Source organism: Panicum hallii, chromosome 2, assembly GCF_002211085.1.
Source record: "Panicum hallii strain FIL2 chromosome 2, PHallii_v3.1, whole genome shotgun sequence".
Classification (NCBI taxonomy): domain Eukaryota; kingdom Viridiplantae; phylum Streptophyta; class Magnoliopsida; order Poales; family Poaceae; genus Panicum; species Panicum hallii.
In genome coordinates this window covers 5,832,951-5,852,816 of record NC_038043.1, presented here as the reverse complement: position 1 = coordinate 5,852,816, position 19,866 = coordinate 5,832,951, and the positions used below count along the sequence as shown (strand labels likewise).

The following is a 19,866-nucleotide window of genomic DNA, read 5'->3' as shown; positions in this document are numbered from 1 at the left end:
CAATATCCTCGTGGTGGCACAAATTTGGTAATAACGCCAGTGCAAAACGTTGAAACCCTGACCGAGTGGGTCAGAGCCAGCCACACATCTGCACTGCGGCCAAAGAAGGAAAACGAGGACACCTGTCGGAGAAGGCACGCATCCTGGAACCCAAGACCCAACATGTGTCGCGGATGCCACCTTCCACTCTCCAACAATGGCGGGATGCCATACACGAAGACGAAGCGGGGAAGTAGAGAACAGGTCACTCGGTGGCCTTCGGAAACCCCACGGTATATAAGCGCGTCCGCCAGTCACCGCCACCGTACCCCAAGATCAAGACAACCACGCAAGTTAAAGAATTCTCCATTCGATCCATCATCTCCTGCGCCATGGCCATGGCTCGCTCTTCTGTCGCGCCTCTCTTCCTCCTCCTCTCCGTCCTCGTCTCCTGCGCGGCGGCCGCCCGGACCGTGGGCGACAGCGTGCAGGACGCGTGCAGCAAGTCGCAGTTCCCCAAGATCTGCGCCGAGGGCCTGGCGGCCAAGCCGGAGAGCCAGAAGGCGACGCCGCGGAAGCTGGCCGAGCTGTTCGTGGCCATCGCGGCCGAGAAGGGCGCGGGGATGGGCACGTTCCTGGAGGGCAAGCTCAGAACCGAGGACACCACCCTGCTCAAATGCTTCGACAGCTGCGGCGACGACGTCGAGGAGGCCATGGCGCACCTCAACGGGCTCATGCGGGAGCCCATCGACGCCAAGTTCCTCGAGCTCAAGTCGTGGCTCTCCTCCACGCTTGGCGGCACCTCCACCTGCGAGGACGCCTGCAAGGACCTGCCCAAGAACGCCGACAAGGACGAGGTCGTCAACAACAGCCTCGAGTTCGAGAAGCTGCTGCGCGTCACGCTCGACCTCATCACCGAGGCGTCCGGATCCATGTCCGCGGACATCGCCCTGCCGCCCTCCGACGCCGCCGCGCCAGCGTACGGGGCGGCGGCGCCCTTCGGCGGCGACGCCTCGCCGGCCTCCGACGCCTCGTCGGCGGACGCCCCCGCCGCCGCAGCCGAGGGACCTGCCGCCTCTTCGAAGTCGTACGGCGGCGGCGCCAGCGGCCCGTCCGCTGCTGACTCGCCGGCGGCCGCCGCTGATGCTCCCTCTGGGTCTGAGGCCTCCAGCGCGCCGGCGCCATCTGGATCCTCCTCCGCCGATGCCGATGCGCCAGCTGGGGACTCTTCAGGTGCGGCGGCGCCGGCGTCTGACGAGACCGCTCCCGACGACGACAGCAACGACACCAAGAAGGCATGATGAGCGCCACGAGGCGGGCTTCGCCGCCAGTTCAAAGACGTTCTTTCCATCTCAAAACCTGCCGTCCTTTTCCTCCCAACAACTACTACTATTCAATTAATTAATAATAATAAAGCTTATGATTGGGCTGGTTAAGCACAACATAAGGCCCATTTAGATGAATGTGCCTACATGGGCCTGTGTTGGAGCAAGACGGAGGCCCATGCCAGACAGATTCCACGCAGCTCCCTTCTTCAGGCATGTTTGTTTTAGCTTGTGATTGTATCAATTTTCGATTGTAAGAGTCTGTTTGGCATCCTGGATTGTGAGAGGGTTGGATTCCTCTTTTTTTTTTTAATGTCTGTCATGTTTACGTTCAAACGTGAACGTTGAGTTGCAGATATTGGCATTAAAATGGAAAAAAATGCGTAGTACTCGAAGAGAATTAGGAAAAGTAAATAATACATAGTTTTAGATGGAGTTTCACCAAACATACAGTCATACACAGATTGACATAGGTTCATGGAACACTAATAGAAAGGTTCAACCAAACATCACACGGCAATATCCAACCTCTAACAGATAGTTTAAAGCAAATATATATACTTCTAAAATATTTCTTCTCCTCTTGACACCGCCTCTTCAACCAATTGAGAATTCAGCTTTTCCAAAAAGTTTTTCTAGCCATGAAATGCTCATCCCTACAAAGGGGTGGAAATAGATATGGGACTATACGAATTATATAAATCCGTATATGCTAAAACGTGAATATGGATACCTATGTCCATATCTGTTTCTAATAAAGTAACTAAAGTGGGTATATCCAAATTCGGTTTACATCATTTTTTGTGAACCAAATTCGGACATGAATCCCAAATAAATGTGAATGTGGATGGATATCCAATATTATCCGTGTTCATGCATAACAATGCACCTCTCTACACCATGTTATAGATGCATTATTTTGATTTAGTTTGAAACTTATAAATTTATTGAAATATTTTAATATGATTTATTGTTATTGACATTTATTTCATCATTGAATTATTTTTTATAAATGTATTGTATTTTGATGAGAGAATTTTATCTACACGTGTTATATTTGATCCTACTTGTATGCTTTATGATGATTTCATTATTTTAAAAACCACCAATAAAGGGAATGGATATTTGCTAATGATTATTGCCCTCAATTAGATAATACAAATGCGGATCCAAATTCGAACTACCAGGTTGATTAAAAGACCCTCCCTATTTTGGCTTCTCTCCGCGTTCGATGGCAAAAACTGGACGTGTGTCGATCCGAGCCCTTGCTATTTTGCAAAAAATCCTCCTATTTTCTAATAATTACAACTAAATCCAGCTCGTCCAGACCACACAACCCTCATGTTCGTATATTTTCTAAGTAGACCATCGAGCTAATGTTTATTTCGACACAAAGAAGGAAAAATTCAATAATGTCATCATGTTTACAAACCCCCCTCCCAATGCAATTTTTCAATAACCCCCTCCCGCAGCCCCGAGCCCTAACTCCCTCTCCCTCCTCCCCATCTCCCCACCGCCCTCTCCCTCCCTTTACTGCTCCCCGCCGCTGCCCTCTCTCTCCCTCTGCTCTCTGCCTCCCCACCACCACCTACCCTCCCCTTCTTCCTCTCCACCTGCCTCCATCGCCCCTCCCCGCCGCCGCTCCTCCTGCTCACCGCCGCCGTCACCCGCTCCCGCGGGATACGAATCCAACGCGGGGCACGGCTTGGAGGGAGGGGGTGCGGGTCGGCCAGCCATGGCGCGACTGCTCCAGCGCATGGAGCAGAGTGACGGCTATCGTGTGCCCGGCCGGCCCCTCTGGACCGCGGGCCATGTCCCCATCACCTTGGACGTGGAGGAGGATGCGCAACTCGCTGTGAGATCCGATGGTGTGATGATCGGGCAGAGCTCGCTGGCCTCCATAGCGCCCATGGGACGTGCGTCGAGGGCACAGCCCCGAGCTGCCCTCCGCTCCCTCAGCCCTAGGTCGCTAGTGGGGCGCAATGCTTGTGTGCCCACTTTGGGGATATAGTAGGTATGACTTGTTAGAACAAAAAGGGCAATATTGGCAACTCTGCACCTTGATTAATTGCTACTACCTGAATTAACCAAACTTGCAGAGCTGGTTGCTCACAAAATCAAGTGCTTATCAATGTCGACACAACAACTAATTTTGCACCTTTGAGTTCTTATTAGATTAAGGTGAAGAATGAAATTCATGTATATGTCTAGTTGTTTGGAGTTAGAGAGATCAAGACTAGTGGTTCATTCATATTTATAGTGTGATCTTAGAAGTAATTTGTTCTACCTTGGACTGACCTTTACTGAATCATTTTGAATCATTTTTACAGAGGCAATTTGTTCTACTCATGTAGTGATAAACTTACACTGACATTAAATCTGATAAACTTACTCAACTGAGGTTAGCTTGATAAAATAACGACACTTATGTGTGTCAGACAGAAAAAAAAAGCTACAGAGAGGCTAAAGAAGAAACCTCATATGTGGCAGCTAATGATTTATTTAAAGTTATGTTCTGCTTTCAGCTTTTCTTTTTATTTAGTTGGCAAGAAAATCAAGTATGGAGGCAAGTGCACGGCTTCCTATTGATGATGTTTGAAAAGATCAGTGTCTTCATTCAGCTGGAAACATGAAACAAAGAGGTTGAAAAACCAGAAATTGTACTGAACCAAATGTCCTTAACTCTTGTCCTTCATGTAACTGAAGATTGCAAGGGGATGCAGTTAGATAATTATCAATTAGACTACCATTTCTTAATTGGCAACATTATATGACATTCAAGATGGGGTTCTACTCTAGACTTATAGTAAAAAGAGTACCTGCTAGACTGCACCTTCCTCTAATATGATGGCACCTGCAACATAAGGACTCATAACTACAGCTGTGGTTAACATAATCACATCTATGATAGTAGGTAAATTTCATCTTAGGTATGCACTAGGAACCTATGAACCTGCCCACACATACATTCTATTGTTTACTAATTTCTTATTTGCACAAATGTGTGGACAATTGTATTGCTTAGAACTTTTCTTTCTCAAGTCCAGCTTGATTTTGGTCTGAGCGTTCCTTTTTACTATATACATTGAAAAGATACAATCTCTCTCTTGCTATTTTTCTATGAGAGCCCTCCTATCTATCGTGTTGTAAATATTTCTTCAAACATGTAGGTATTATGGTCATTCCTTAGGCACTACCTGCATGCTTATCTTAAAGTTTTTCTTCATAGTTGTTTCCTTTCTGTGTAATGGTTTTATTTTTACAGGCCTATTGGAACTTCAAAACTACAAATTGCCAACATGTTCTTATAGTGAATGGCTTTCTTTTCACTTGCTCCCTGCAATGAGTAAAGTTTATTAATTTAATCATTTTTCTAAATTTGTATGGCAGGACCTAAATAATGTGTAGGAATAATGTCTTATCAATCCGGTAATTTCCATAGAACTAAGTTAATCTTCATGGTTGTGAAAGATATGTCTTGGCATGCATCACTTTATGTTGCATGTTGATATGAATGTAGGCAAATTTGTATGGAGTATACATATACTATACAGTGGGGTTTATACTGCCTCTAAGATATGAAAGTGCCCTAGATTCATGCAATAAGCTGTTTGGCAAATAATGCTTCTGTTTCTGAAGTTTAGCTTACTGCTGAAATATAAATTTAGAAGTAAGGTTGGGCAATCAAAATAAGAACCCTGTAAATTTCTGCTTCTGAAATGTTTCTGCTTCCATTGCTGAAGAACTGGTACAACGTCAGTCCTATTTTACATATCCTCTCCCCCATGTCTTTTTGGTTGCTTCTTATGTTGTGTAATATGAACTACCGAGCAGAAGACCATTCCGCAGAAAGGTTGACTTGTGTTTTGATGCTTATTTTTTTGCAGGTGAGGTGCATGTATATCAAGAAAGCTAAACAGAGTGTTCTGACTTCTTAGTGGCCGTAGCCTGTAGCCAAGACATTTGCATCCACCTGTCATACTATTGTGGAAGTTTTCTGTCTATATACGAAGCAAGATAAATGTGATAGGCCTTTCTCTTATTGTGTCTTCAATTTTCACCGTCCACCAAACCGATAGATGAGTATGCTTTAGGTTGTGCAGCTGCTATTTATTTATCTATGTTATATGCCAAACCTGAACAATATTGTTTAAATGCAATCTTGGATTAACCGGTGGAATAATGTATGAAGTTAAGTGGATCGTTTCATAGTTGATCATGCATCAACTTAACATCATTTTAGAATATAGAATATCTATTTGTTTCTTTGCTCTTTGACATATTCTACATAGCCCAAAAATTTAAGGCTATGACAGGGCGCGCAAAGCGCGCCGAATGTTCTAGTTTATTGTATTTGCATTGGAGAATGAATGAATCCACATTCATATTCAAGTTACGATGTGAAAAATAGTATCCGAATCCGACCATATTCAACCCGCTTCCATCTCCCTAATCACTACCTTCTGTTGCCCCGGCTTGCATAGCGAAGGCCATCACTTCGTTGATCGATTCTCTCCTCACATCACCCCTGCAGCACCTAGGTGGTTACAGCACTAGTGGAGTGCATATTATCCTGAGACGATGTTAGGGAACATATATGGCCCAAAGAGATGAAATTGGAATAATGATAATATGTAAACGGGATTATCTTTGTGTTTTCTATCCTCGAATCGCTGTTGGCTGTCACTGTACCCTTAGTTGCATTCCATCCTAGTCCGCTAGATTGCTACTTGATGAACAGCCGGAATGTGTTAGACCCTCTGAGTGGAACCCATCGTTTTTCAATTGCAACCTCACCTGATGCTTCCCAATCCTTATAGAAGAGTAAAATGCATCGTCGGTCCTTAAATTTGTCTCCAGGTGTCATTCAAGTTCAAAAACTTTCAAAATGCACATTTAGATATTTGCTAATCATATCACGTGAAGTCCAAATTATAGTTGGTTAAGCTAAATCGAAAGTTATATAATTTATTAAAATATAAAATCAAATACAAAACGTATAAAAGTAAAAATCATAAAATTTACTTGTACAAATATTTTTAAATATAAATTATTTGTATAAAAGATTTGTACGAAAATAAAACTCATATGATTTATAAAAATTAAGAAATAATAAAAGGGATAATTTTAGGAGGAAACAATTGAAAAAATATCCGTGCATAAAGTTTTGAAAGAAATTCTTTTGACAAAATTTAGAAAATATAAAATTTAGGTCCACACGTAAGCTCCACACCAGTAGAAACACTTCCGTTTTATAACTTAAAACTGGTGATTTGAACTTAAGGTGATACAATTAGCAAGTTTGAGGATCTAAATGTGCATTTTGAAATTTAGAGATTAAATGGTACTACGAACCAAGTTTAAGTACCGACAGTGTGTCTTACTCCTTGTAAAAGGTTCTCTATCCTATATTTTTATATGCTAGGTTTTTCAATGTTCCTAGAGGAATACAACCAGCCTCAATTTCATCAGCACATGACTGTTTCCCAAAAATAAAGCAGTAAGATTTGCAATCACTTGAAATTTTGACAGGTGTCGCCGTGTCGTAGTTTGTGAACCGATGAAGACATGGAGTTCAGCCGTCCAGGCTTATAGGAAATTAGGAATCTGTTCTGCAATGATGCTTCTTTGTAACCGGACAGCGGGTGAAGAAACCCGCCGGCTGTAGATCGAACATCGAAGCCGGCCTTGCGGCGCCTTGTAGCATCCTGTGCTACCAGCCGAATCCGTAGAGCATCTGGGAAATTTTTTGATGACGCGAAGAGCAGCAAGAACAGCCAAACCAAATGAATTACAAATTATCCGTGGATACTGCTAGATTTCATGATGCAAGAAATGAAGGCGAAGTCTGCATGTATATATATAACGGACTCGATGACAGAGAGGCACCCAAGCAGAGATCGAGAGATCAGAGATGTCGACGACGGCGACGGAGTTGGAGGGCGTCGCCGTCACCCACCGGACGCTGGAGGTGAACGGCATCAGGATCCACGTGGCAGATGCCGGCGACGGCTCCGCCGGCGGCACGGTGCTCTTCCTGCACGGCTTCCTGGAGCTCTGGCACTCGTGGCGCCACCAGCTGCACTCCCTCGCCGCGCGCGGCTACCGCTGCGTGGCCCCGGACCTCCGCGGCTACGGCGGCTCCTCAGCGCCGCCGTCGCCGTCCGCCTACACGGCCTTCCACCTCGCCGGCGACGTGGTCGGCGTCCTGGACGCGCTCGCCGTGCCGCGGGCGTTTGTGGTCGGCCAGGGCTGGGGCGCGCTCCTGGCGTGGCACCTCGCCACGTTCCGCCCGGACCGGGTGCGTGCGCTCGTCGCCGTGGGCGTCGCCTTCATGCCGCGCGCCCGCTCGAGGCATTCCGCCGCCTCTACGGCGACGGCTACTACATGCTGCGGATGCAGGAGCCCGGCGCCATGGAGGCCGAGTTCGCGCGGATGGGAGCCAGGTTCGTCTTCCGGAAGGTGCTCACCACGCGGGACACCGGCGCCGTCTCGCTGTCGCCGGAGTGGTGGGGGCCGCCGGACCAGGACATCCCGCTGCCGCCGTGGCTGTCGGAGGAGTACGTCGACCAAGTACATGGCCGGGGAGGAGGCCATGTCGTACAACTACACGGGGGTGCAGGAGTACATCCACAAGGGCGGGCTCAAGGGCGACGTGCCGGGGCTGGAGGAGGTGGCCGTCATCGCCGGCGCCGCCAACTTCATCTACCTCGAGAAGGCGGAGGAGGTCACGCAGCACATCTACGACTTCATCAAGAAGTTCTGAAATCAGCGCAAGAGCACCGTGAAACACATTGTGTTTGTGAAATGCGGATTCCAGATTTTCCAAAGAGCTCAGCGGAGTCAGAGGATGATGTTAGTTGGGCTCGTCATCGCAAATTGATTTTAAATGCTGAAGGAGAAAAGACGACTGGTGATGCAGCCGGTAGAAAAAACTACTGTTACGATTACAGAGTATTTTACTACCATGACTACTTCGATTTTTCCACTTGACGCCACACAATCCTTGACTCATTAAACCACGATCTAAACTGTATTTTAACGAGATTTCAAGCGTTTGACAAGGAGCAAATCTCTTTCTAAAAACGAATTGTGCAACAAAAAGGAGACAAGTCTATTAAGGAGGGGTAATAGCTGACAAACTACTTTAAACAGGTTCAGTGGCACCTATAAAATTGCAATACCAACTTGTACCAAAATCATGGATGGATAGTTCATGTTGTCATCTACTGGCACGCAAGATTTCAGCTTGAATTAAAACTTGTGCAAGGAGAAAAAAGAGAGAGAAGTGGCAGTGAAAACAAAAACGGGAAATTGAAGAAAAATGGTTGGATTATGCATCGTCACGGCCTCACCGTCGCAGGATAGAGAGAGGAACAACCGACAGCTTCGAGCACGTGACATCGGCACATGCCCTCGCTGCCGAGGCTCGCCGCGCCGGCGCCGGCGGCGGCCCCAACCGTGCGTCGCACGCCGCCGGCCCTGCCACCGCCGCTGCGTCCCCCCTGCCGCGCCTGCTCCTTGGGCAGCGGGAGGCGCCCGCCGCGGCCCCCCTCGGCCACCGCCGCCGACGCGCCCCGCGGAGGCCCGATCCCGGAGCCCGAGGAGGTCGACCAGCACCTCCTCGCCGCCCTCCACGCCGCTCGCATCCGGGACGAGGAGTCTCGCCGCTCAGGTTTTTTTTTCCTGACTATCTTTCATGCGTTGTTGGTTGGTTGAGTTTTCGATCTGGCTAGTGCTGCTGAGCTGCGCGCTGCCTGTTCGAAGAATTGAGGACAAGCTATACTTGTCCATCTCGAACTACCTTCCATTGCGATTCTTTTTTCACTTGGAGAAGGCGAAACATCGGTGGATTGTATATTCTTCTGTTTTTGATTATGAACTCGTTTAACAAGGGGATGGTGCCCACTTTGACATGATTCACATTCTAGTCATTTAATTTCAATGGAAGATGTCTAAGTTTCTCATGAGGCAAATGTGTGCTGATTTGTTAGTTCAAATGTAATGTAATGATGCTATGCTTGCAGATCCTCTTTTCATCGATCCATATGCTGCAGTTCTTCTTTCTCATGATGTGGCACATCATCATATGGATTATCTAGTTTCACATGCAGTGGTTTGCTATGACCATTATAGGCTAACAACTAGATATATTGATGACAAACTACAGAATTTGGTCAGCAATTCGGAAGATATTAGACAGGTAAATTTAACTAAATGTTATGCTAAACCCTTTGCTTCCAACAGATGGAGAATATGTTGCTCATCCCTTATAGATTGTTCTGTTGACAGATGGAATGGACACTCGTCCATATAGGCTGAGCTGGCCTAGGCTATCTGTTGTGTACGATGTGTCACCAGGAAAAGTCTTCAGTACAGCGACTCGGCAGCTTAGAGGTGTAATATAGACTTATACAATCACAAGTTTCTTTGTTTCATTTGTTTCGAAGAATTGATGACAAGTTTCCTCCCCATGTTTACGATCTGCCATTTTTTTTTCCACATGATGCCACCATCAGTACCTGAACCATTTTAGTTTGGTCAGGTAAAGCCACTGTACTAATAATGTTCTGGCTGATTTGGAGCCCTCAAACTATCAAGTTTATTCTTCCAAAAAACAGATGTAGTAATAAAAATTAGCATCTGGAGGAAATAGCTCTTACAAAATATTTTCATCACAGAAGTCGATTATTTGAAAACAGATGTAGTGAGAATGTGTTCATTCATGGTGGTGTGTCCTCCAGTTACAACTTACAAGGCTGCCTACCAGGGCATGAGCCCTGGTTCTCGCAGAAAAAGCCCCCTTTTGTGTTCCCTGTTGTCATTGTGCGGTCCCTAAATTGATAGTGTGCGGCTAGTAGCAGGCTTTGGGGGCCTATTCTCGACGTTAAGTGCAATACCTTTCAGGCTGTCTCTCCTTTTGGGTTGAGTTTTTGAAAGCAGATTACACCATAAAAATGCAATGAGCTCATCTCTTTTATGCTGCTAATAAGTTCATGTCGTATGTCTTGTCAACATATTTGCCTCATAACAAGTTGCTTATTGTAGAGAATGAACTTATTCAGTGCATGGATCTTCTTACTTTTTTATGGAAAACTGAGAGCTTCGTTAATGATTGCCAAAAGTTCATGTGCATTCCTTATTTCTTATGGTTTACAGGATCTGGAGCAAAAGTTTCACGAAATTGTGTCTTGCTTCATACCCCTTTGGAGTCCCCTGATTTACAAGAGGGCTTGAGCAAAAATGGCTTCAATGGGAATAGGCTCAGCTTGTGGGTACTACAGGTAGTTAGCTTAACTTGAACTTATAACCTTGGAAAATTTTCAGTTCATTTCCTTAACTTTTTATTTAATTCTATCCAGAAAATAATATTTTAAAAAGTGGATTTACAAATGTTTTAATTGGACTTGAGCATGATGCAGCAGCACAGTCATGATATATATGATCTTTTTTGTGCTCTTAGTGTGCAGTCAGTAACAACATGAAAGGATTGAACCAACTTATGTCTTAACAGTAGCAGATTATGAAACTAAATTGTATTCATATAAAACCTCAAAGTCCAAAAACAGGGCAAACCTTCCCAGTGTACATGCACTCTCGAACATTATTGTTGGTTTTTTGGTTATTAATTTGGATATTTGGTATTCTCTTGGTTGGTTGGTCCTATAGTCATCTGCTTTTTGTGTAATGAAAGTTTAATGTCATTCCAGGGTTTACCTCTGCCCACAATCACGAGTTTAGAAAATCTCTTGCTTGTTATAAGCAATTTAGCAATGAAAGGAAGTATCTTCATGGGAGAACTGCCCCATTTTCCAGGCTGTACGGCGTCAATGGACATGGTTGATTAAGTCTACATATATACTTCAAAATCCCATATGATCTTTCAACTGGGTTGTTAATAATAGTTCCCCTGTACAATATCTTGCAGGGATTGGAACAGGAGAATCTGGAAAAGCTTTTCTTTACTCAGGGCTTTCAAGTCAGCTTTGTGCGATATGACGATGTTGTGAAGGATGTTGGCTTAGATCTAGCTACTCCATGGGAACAACGTGGCAGATTGCTTTTTGTTGCAGAACAGCTGCGGTTTTCAGACGCACAGGTAAGCCAGTGAATAATTTCCACTTGAATTTTTTCACTTTGGTATTTTAAAGTTAAGATTATCTGAGCAGATTTTGAGATCATGGCCACTATTTCAGATTAATTTGTCAGAATGTATCCTGCTAGAGGAACAGCTAGCAAATTCTGACTGGTTTGTGGTAGACACTATGAAATCTAAATTCAAATGTTTCTGAAAATGTCAACCAGACATTGATATAAAACAATCTGATTTTTTTTTCAAGGGCCAGACCAAAAAAAAATGTTTTTTTCCTTTTGATAGCCTATTTTTAGTTATCACTATCAATTCTGTATGAAATACATTACCAAAAGTACATATAACTATATAAGTATCCTTGCATAAAAATGAACCATTGAGGGCTATTGTGTTTTATTTTGAGTTGGTTTTAGACCAGAAGAGAAATGGTATATACATACTAAATTTTTTGTGAAAAAAAAAACGCTTCACTAATGGTATTTTGTGACTCAATGCTCCGTAGCTTGATAGCTCTGTCAGGAAATTTGGATTGTAGATCTGATGCCCAGCTAGGATATCTGGTAGGTGGCATTACTGGCTACTCCCTCCGTTCCAAATCATAGGTCGTTTTGGATTTTCTTGTGTCTAGGACAAAGTAAAACTATGTATCTAGAAAAGTTAAAACGACCTATAATTTGGAACGGAGGGAGTATAGAGATCGTCTGGCTGTAATATTTGTCCAATTGGACAACCAAGAGATCAGGCCCTTACATTATCTGTCCCTCGGAACAATAAAAGCACTCACACATGAAACCTATCAAGAAAATTTAATAAATCTCAGAAATAGCAAATAGCGCAACCTCTCACCGTTTCCATGGCCTGAAGGAAGATTTGGAGTGCTCCTGCTCACCACTATCTTTGGAGTGCTCCTGCTCACCACCTGTGCTAGTTCGTAGCTTCCTGCAACAGTAATATCTTAGAACCTTTACCATGTATCTTTCTAACATATCTTGCTTGTATAATCATCTTTTAGAATCGTTTTAGTAAAATCATCCTTAGGTTAGTAATCTTCTCTGTTGGCACTTTGAACATTCATGTCATGTTTCCTTTCCCTGGCTTTGGTAGATGGAGAGCTTCCGGATGCATTTCGAAAGAATAGAGGAGGATGCGGACGAAGATGGATTTGAGGAACTCTAGCCAGCTTTGTGATGTTTGACACAAATGAGGCTTTACTGGTTTTTAGCTTTGTGCAGAAACCTTGCCATGGATCAGAATAGAGCTGGTAGAAACAGGACCATGCTGGTCAAACTGGAGCCAAGTTTCTTCTTGGAGAGCAGAAGAATCAGAGATCTTTACAACATAACTCTTTTTGTTGATAAAGCTACACTTAATTCAATGTTTGATCAAAAGAGGTGGCTATCTTTTTTTTCACTTGTTTTTTGTAAAGATTTTGCAGTATTGGAGCAGATGCAGATGTGAAGGCTGAACTGACTTGCACATGGTTCTTTAAAAAAAAAAATCGTAAGCATGGCGCAGTATGTATAGGAATCCCAGATGGAGGGAGGGATCAAATATTTGTAGTAGGAATGTTCGGATTTGTTTGTTAGCCAACACATGGGCTTAGCCATGCATCCGTAGCATGATGTTGAGCAGATAGAAACGACAGGCAAGGAAAATTGGAACAAAAAAATTTCCGTTGCCGGGACTCGAACCCGGGTCTCTCGGGTGAGAGCCGAGTATCCTAACCAGCTAGACTACAACGGATTGCTGGCGTACTTAGGATGCAAAGCTATTCAACCATGGCTGATTCAGTTGGTCTTCCCAACCATTTTACGTTAACGTCACATTGTAAACGTGCGCGATTATGAATGCTACGCCTCTGCAGCTCGTCTTTACTAATTTACGGTCCTGTTTGTTTTAATTTTTTGCTAATTTTGAAGGCTCGTTTTTAAGCAGTCCAAAAGCTAAGGGGATGTTTAGTTCTGGGAACTAAATTTTAAGTCCCATCTTGATTAAGTATTAAATATAGATTAATTATAAAATTAATTACATATATGGAGATTAATTTGCAAGAGAAATTTATTAAATCTAATTAATTGCGAACGAGTTTCTAGCTCGGTGGTAGGTCCACTCGGTGGAGCGCTACCCACCAGCGTTCCAGTGCTCGCACCTGGTGTTGCACCCTGCCGGCCAAAAATTTTCCCTTAGGTTGGATTTGTTGGCCGGAGGTGGCATAGTTTATATGTGCGTTGAAAAAAATCCCTCGAAGCACAGATGTAAAATCAGTCTAGTCTCACGTGGGCTACGGTGCTACTGTGTATGAGCGGAGTGGGGGTTTGGAGGTTTTCTCAGCCTGCTTGAGGGGTTGTCTATCATGGAGGTCTTACCCCGGCGGGTCGAGTTTTTTAAATCTAATTAATCCATCATTAGCATATGTTTACTGTAGCACCACATTGTCAAATTATAGACTCATTAGATTTAATAGATTCATCTTGCAAACTAGCCTCCATCTATATAATTAATTCTATAATTAGTCTATATTTAATCTTCTAATTACTAACCAAATATACGATACAGGGATTAAAGTTTAGCCTTGTTTGTTTAGACTTTTTGCCAATTTTAAAGCCTTATTTTTAAGCGATCTAAATGTTAGATGACTCTCGGAATCGAGAATTCACTCTGAATTCTCAATTTTAGGAGTCATCTGATATTTTAATTTTCTATAATCTACTCTTTAAAATCGACTATAAGCTGAAATACATCACTTCAAATTTGAAGAAGGTTGGGTAACCTGTTCTTGTCATCACTTTTCAAGAGTCGCGTGTGGTGGGCCGACAACCAAATCGCTCAGATCAGCAGCTGTTCCTCTCACTGGAAATTCACACCAAACGTTCGACGATGCTCCCGCCGGCAGCGCCGGTCCAAGGAGTACGGGTGGGCACAAAACCCAAAATATCAGGTACCCGAATTGTTGGGTATCATTTTGACAACCCGAATTATCAAAAATCCGAAAAACCCGACCCGAAATTTTCGGGTAATCCGAATGCCCACCCTACCAGGGAGAAGGAGAGTCCGGCAGCGGTGCCGGCGCGCCGCACGTCGTCGTCGTCCTGACTCCCGAGCGCCGGTATGGGCCACCTGCTCCCCTTCTCCCGCTTCGTCGCCGCTCTCTCGTGCCACGACGGCGTCGGCTGCTCCGTGGTGGCCGCGCTCCCGACGATGTCGGCTGCCGAAGGAGGCCGCCCTCTCCGCGGACTTCCCGCGCATCCGCCGCGCCGACCTCACCTCCCGCTGCTCGACGCTGCCTCCGCGCGTTCCCCGGCGCCAACAGTTCCCGCTCCGCTGGGAGGGAGGCCCTGCGGCGCTCCTCGCGCCTCCTCAGCCCGCTCATCGCCGGCGCCAGCCCGCGCGTCTCCTTCGTCGTCACGGACGTGGCGCTGGCCTCCCACGTCGTCCCCGTCGCTAGGAAAAAATCTAAAATTAATAATCGCCGTCCAGGGGGCTATCGGCAAAACTCCGGATCGCGATTAATAATGCGATCCAAATCAGGGAGGTTTCCGAAACTTTACGGGGTCTATATGCAAATAAGCCAGAGTGCAAGGTCTGCTTTATTTCCTCTCCTGTCATGGCTTGCATAATGTGGATGGCAAGGAAAAGCTATCATTTTGACCTGTGTTTGCCTCATTTTTGTAGGTTGAATTTGATATGGAGGGGAAAGTGTGTGGTGTTACATCTGAAGGTGAAACTGCAAAGTGCAAGAAGGCTGCTTCATGCGGCGCCTATATACAGAGATTCTCTCTCCTCTTCTCTATTTTTTCTTTACGTTTTAAACACTGGATTAAATAAAAATAAAATATGTCCATAGCATTTGAGGTATGATAAATACGTGCGTACAAAAATTTGGAACAAAATACGTTTCTAATATATGGTTTAATGTATAGAGAACGAGATTTAGACAACGTTATTGGAGAGAAATAAGATATAGAGGAGAGAATCTTGTAGAGAAATCTGTAAATGATGGATATAAAGAAGGATACAGAGAACGACGGTTGGAGATAGCCCTTGCACCTCCCGTACGGCGGATTTCATCTACCGCTGTCCAGCCGTCCTAGGAAGGCGACGGGACGGCAGGCAGCTGCAACGGATTTGCAACGGTGAGGTGAGACGCCGCTTCAAACTGCCCGGCAAGTCGATCTCCGCTGGCATGGCGCATCGATTTCACCTTCCGAGTCGTACTCTGGGTGCTGAAGACCACGGCGGTGGACCGGGACGACGCCGCCGAGCCGGCCGACGTCCTCGGCGAAGGGTTCCTGGAGCTGGTGCGGGGCCGCGGCCTGGTGACCAGGGCGTGGGTGGACCAGGAGGCGGTGCTGAGCGGCTGAGCCACCCGTCGATGGGGCTGTTCCTGAGCCACGGCGGGTGGAACTCGGTGACGTACGGAATAGCCGCGGCGCGCGGCGTGCCGCTGCGACCAGCGCGTGAACGTGGTGGCGGCGGCGTCGGGGCGTGGAAGGAGCAGTGGAGCTGGGACGGGGAGGACGGGCTGGTGAGCGGGCGGGAGATCGGCGAGACGGTGAAGGAATTGATGGAGGACGCCATGGTGAGGGAGAGGGCAGCTAGGGTCGGCCGGGAGGCTGCCATGCCCGTCGCCGAAGGCGGCAGCACGAGCTACCGAAGCTTGCAAGAGTTTGTTGCCAAGCTCGAGGCCTCCTAAGCAATCTGTGCTAGCCTGGAGTTTGGTTGTAAAAGGCCTACGCAGGCAATGTGGTTCATGGTTCCGAATGAGAAAAGAAGTTTCAGATTCACATTGTCAGACGTTAGAATTGAGAGAAATCAGCTACCAAGGATGTCTCTGCAGGGAAGTGAGATGTCTGAAAGGTCAACTTTTGGCCTTGGTTTATGCTGAACTGTGGTACCAATTTGCTATGTTCAGCCGGGGAAAAAAAAGGAGAAGCTAACTGAAAGGCAATGCGAACAATTTGCTCAGTTACAGCAAGATTGCCTGCCGCAGGAGGTACTGAATTCCTAACCTGACAAGTTGTTATGGCAAATGGCAATATCTTCTCAAGCATAGGCATGAAGCTTTTATGTAATTTTGGGCAGGTTTGCAGGAACGTTCCTCTGGAGAGGCGTTCAGGCAGGGGTGAGGTTGGTCATTGGTGAAGGGTTTTGTTGGCATCGGGTTGATAGAAGTTCGACTTCAGCTTTAATGCTTTAGGGCCCGTTCGTTTCCTCCTATCTAAACTTTAGACCCATCACATCAAAGAGAATCTTGCTATTTAGAAGTACTAAATAAAATCTATTTATAAAACTTTTTGCACAGCTAGATGCTAATTCGCGAGACAAATTTAATGAGCCTAATTAATCCATAATTTGCCACAGTGATGCTACAGTAATTGTTCGCTAATCATGGACTAATATACCTCATTAGATTCGTCTCGCGAATTAGCACTAGGGTTCTGCAATTAGTTTTGTAATTAGACTTTATTTAATACTTCTAAATGATAAGATTCTCTTTGATGTGACCCCTCTAAAATTTAGGTACCCGGAAACGAACACCCCCTTAGCATGAAGACCGGCCTTATATTGTCAAGAAGGCGGTTTCTTCAGTGAGTGCAGGGGTCGGTAGGGGACATGCTCTCGTGACTCCTGTACAACCTTTGGAACTTAGGTTTCTGTTCTTTTATTCATCGGCCTGTCTGTCTTTGGTAGTTGGCACCTTTTCTGAATTTTTGTTAAGAGGTCAGTTATAAGTGACTCTCAGGAGCTTATGGCGTTTGTTACGTCTTCTCAAAATGGTGAGGAGAGGGTCCAGCTCTTGCATTTGCATATACAGTGGTGTAGAAAACTTAAGGTTTTGTTTTCAATTATTAAAGGGACATATGAGAGCTCTTTGATCCTGGTCGAGAAAAAAAAAAGAGAGGCCAGCTGTTACTGTAACGGATCATTCTGTACTGAATATACAGCATTGGGGCTAATAAAAAGGAAGAATAAGAATTAAAAAAATTCCGTTGCCGGGACTCGAACCCGGGTCTCTCGGGTGAGAGCCGAGTATCCTAACCGGCTAGACTACAACGGATTGTTGGCTAGCTTTGGATAAAGGCCTATGTAATTGCACCGACGAGCACCCGCACGTACAGCGCTGGAATTCACGCCCAGACTTCGGAACCGGAGCGGCGGCCGCCATGGCGAGCATCGTCTCCGTCAAGAAGACGGCAAGGACCAACACGCGCGAGCCCCCAGTGGCGCCCACGGGGGTGAGCGCCGCCACCCGCGCCGTGGGATGATCTCTTTGCTGAGCTCTGGGCCAATCTTCCAAGCGTGCACGCCAAGCTACCAAACAGACAAACTATTGCTGTACGAGTGTTGTTTTGTTCATAGAAAATAGGGAACTAAATTGGTCCATGCCTTCTTGTGCATTTGCTCATCATTGTTTGGTCTAGTTAGTTGTGCGGTGACTTGATTTTGAAGTAGGAAGTACAGATTAGGGCCCACAAATGAATTGGCCCGGCCCAGTTCTTATGGGTTAACATCTTCTAGCTAGGTGAAGTTCTTTTTCTTTGTAGGGCAAAATGGCATGGTGATCTGACTTCTCACTTTCTGAAAACTAATTTACACTTGATGGGTTCTGGCCTTCCGGGAGAAGCCTTGCTACTGAACAATTCCGCCCCTAATCAAACAATACGAGTTCAACAGCCGGAGCTCCGCTACAAAGTGAAGTACAGATATATATATATAGTTCGAATCATACTTTGTGGTGCGTATGTGAAGTAGCCTGGCTTATGTGAACAATGGATGCTCTATGCCTCTATGATCTACTCCCTCCATTTTAGCAAATCTAGAGATATAACTTTTGCTATGCACCTAAATAAACATTACGTCTAAATATTACGTCTACGTTTAGATACATAGTAAAAATTATGTATCTAGATTTGCCAAAACGACCTACATTTAAAACGGAGGGAGTACTTAACATCACGACGTAGCCGATATGTGAAACAAATAACATGGACAGGTATCACATACGTCACACATAAGTCGATATGCCCCAGCACAGTACAAGCTAGAGAAATGCATGCATGGCCAATATTAATCTCATCAATAGCTTGAGTTGCTGGCAGCCTGGCACACAGACTTTGCATTGTTTGCGCACTTGATTAAACTCAAGTGGCCATTACAATTTTCTTGTTTCAGTCACCAGGATCAATAATCTGTATCGTCCCAGTCTCACACTACCCAAGTTAGTCGGTCGATTAAGGTGCAAGTTGCAACCAACTAGAGCTACAGTGTGCATAATGAATCATTTCTTGCAGATGTTTCTGAGCTAGTGCACCCTCACCAGGTAACACAGATTAGTTCTTGACACTGTCATGAGCTCACTAGCTTGTTTGACGCAAGTTAGAGACAGCGTTCACATACATTTACATTATTGTCATTATAAGCTCCATCACCTGTGTTAATTTGACCTTTGTGTAAAAGTCAAATCCACCAGCTCGGTTAACTTATCAGACATAGTAGGAGTAACTCCTAAGTATGACCAAGACCACTCGCATTGCATGCATGGCATGCTTTGACCTGGCAGATCGAGCTGATCAAGTGGCAACTTGTTTTGGTTGACACAGCCATCTCATTGGGAGATGAGTTCCCATATCACGACAGTCAGGCTCTTCACCAGAAGAACCTGGGAAAGTGGCATGTTATTACTTACTAAAGTTCCAAATCAGAGTTCACTCTAGCGTTGTCGTCAAACTTTTGTAACTTTGACTAACTTTATACAAAAATGTAACAAAATTTACAGTACCAAATAAATGCAATATCAGGACAAATTTCATAGTGGATTCAATGAGACTAATTTGATACTATAGATATTGATGTTTTTTCTACGAACTGGACCAAAGTTGGAGAAGTTTGACTTAAAATAAAACTAAAGTGAACCATAATTTAGAATGGAGTAAGTAGCAGGAAAGAGACTATATATCCTCCGGCCATGAGGACTGCATGATGTGAAACCATGGGCTATGACTCGAATTTGGAGTCAACCATATTCTGGATTTGAAAATTTGACACTTGGATCCATTTTTTTCTGTTCATTTGTTTGAGCGTTGTGGAAGACAGCCTTGAGCGAGGAAGTAATTTACTTAATTAGGTTTCTATACTGCTTCAATTTGACCACTCTTCTTCCCATGTGCTAGCTTCGATTTATTTTGAGGATATATAGTTCTTGATTTTCGGTCTTTTTTCACCAGATCCGTATGCTATTGCATTAGACGCCTTATATTTTCAGGAAAATGGATTTTATATTTTTCTAGGTTTTTAACCCACAGGTTATATTTCGTTTTTTCTAGTAGTGAGAGACCGACTATTGATGTATCTAAACATTCTTATCTTGCCAAGAGGTAGCACATTTGGCATTGACATGAAAAGTACTCACCCCAATGAAAACAGAGCAAAAGGACACACAATAAGTTTTAATCAGCTAGATTTACCATT

At 44.9% G+C, this 19,866-nt stretch overlaps 2 protein-coding genes, 2 non-coding genes and 2 pseudogenes across 5 annotated transcripts; 4 read left to right on the top strand and 2 right to left on the bottom strand.

The window, feature by feature from the left end:
- Positions 1-293: 293 nt before the first annotated feature.
- On the top strand, positions 294-1,615 carry LOC112882711 (polysialoglycoprotein-like). Its single transcript, XM_025947830.1, has one exon. The coding sequence runs from the start codon at positions 372-374 to the stop codon at positions 1,278-1,280; it is 909 nt and encodes a 302-aa protein (XP_025803615.1). The 5' UTR covers positions 294-371; the 3' UTR covers positions 1,281-1,615.
- A 5,497-nt stretch (positions 1,616-7,112) lies between these two features.
- Positions 7,113-8,070, top strand: LOC112880797 (annotated as a pseudogene).
- A 538-nt stretch (positions 8,071-8,608) lies between these two features.
- Positions 8,609-12,880, top strand: LOC112879579 (putative S-adenosyl-L-methionine-dependent methyltransferase MSMEG_1480/MSMEI_1444). Of its 2 annotated transcripts, XM_025943859.1 has the most exons (7): positions 8,622-8,979; positions 9,332-9,507; positions 9,581-9,701; positions 10,464-10,588; positions 11,015-11,143; positions 11,233-11,403; positions 12,502-12,880. In XM_025943859.1, the coding sequence occupies exons 1-7, from the start codon at positions 8,715-8,717 to the stop codon at positions 12,571-12,573; spliced, it is 1,059 nt and encodes a 352-aa protein (XP_025799644.1). In that variant the 5' UTR covers positions 8,622-8,714; the 3' UTR covers positions 12,574-12,880. The 2 variants fall into 2 exon arrangements, with proteins under 2 accessions (XP_025799645.1, XP_025799644.1); XM_025943860.1 differs by lacking the exon at positions 11,015-11,143 and having other exon boundaries at positions 8,609-8,979.
- Positions 12,881-12,903: 23 nt separating this feature from the next.
- LOC112880795 lies at positions 12,904-16,594 on the top strand (annotated as a pseudogene).
- TRNAE-CUC lies at positions 13,068-13,140 on the bottom strand. The gene has a single exon. It is a non-coding gene; the product is annotated as a tRNA-Glu (tRNA).
- Positions 16,595-17,382: 788 nt separating the features above from the next.
- Positions 17,383-17,455, bottom strand: TRNAE-CUC. The gene has a single exon. It is a non-coding gene; the product is annotated as a tRNA-Glu (tRNA).
- Positions 17,456-19,866: the final 2,411 nt, after the last annotated feature.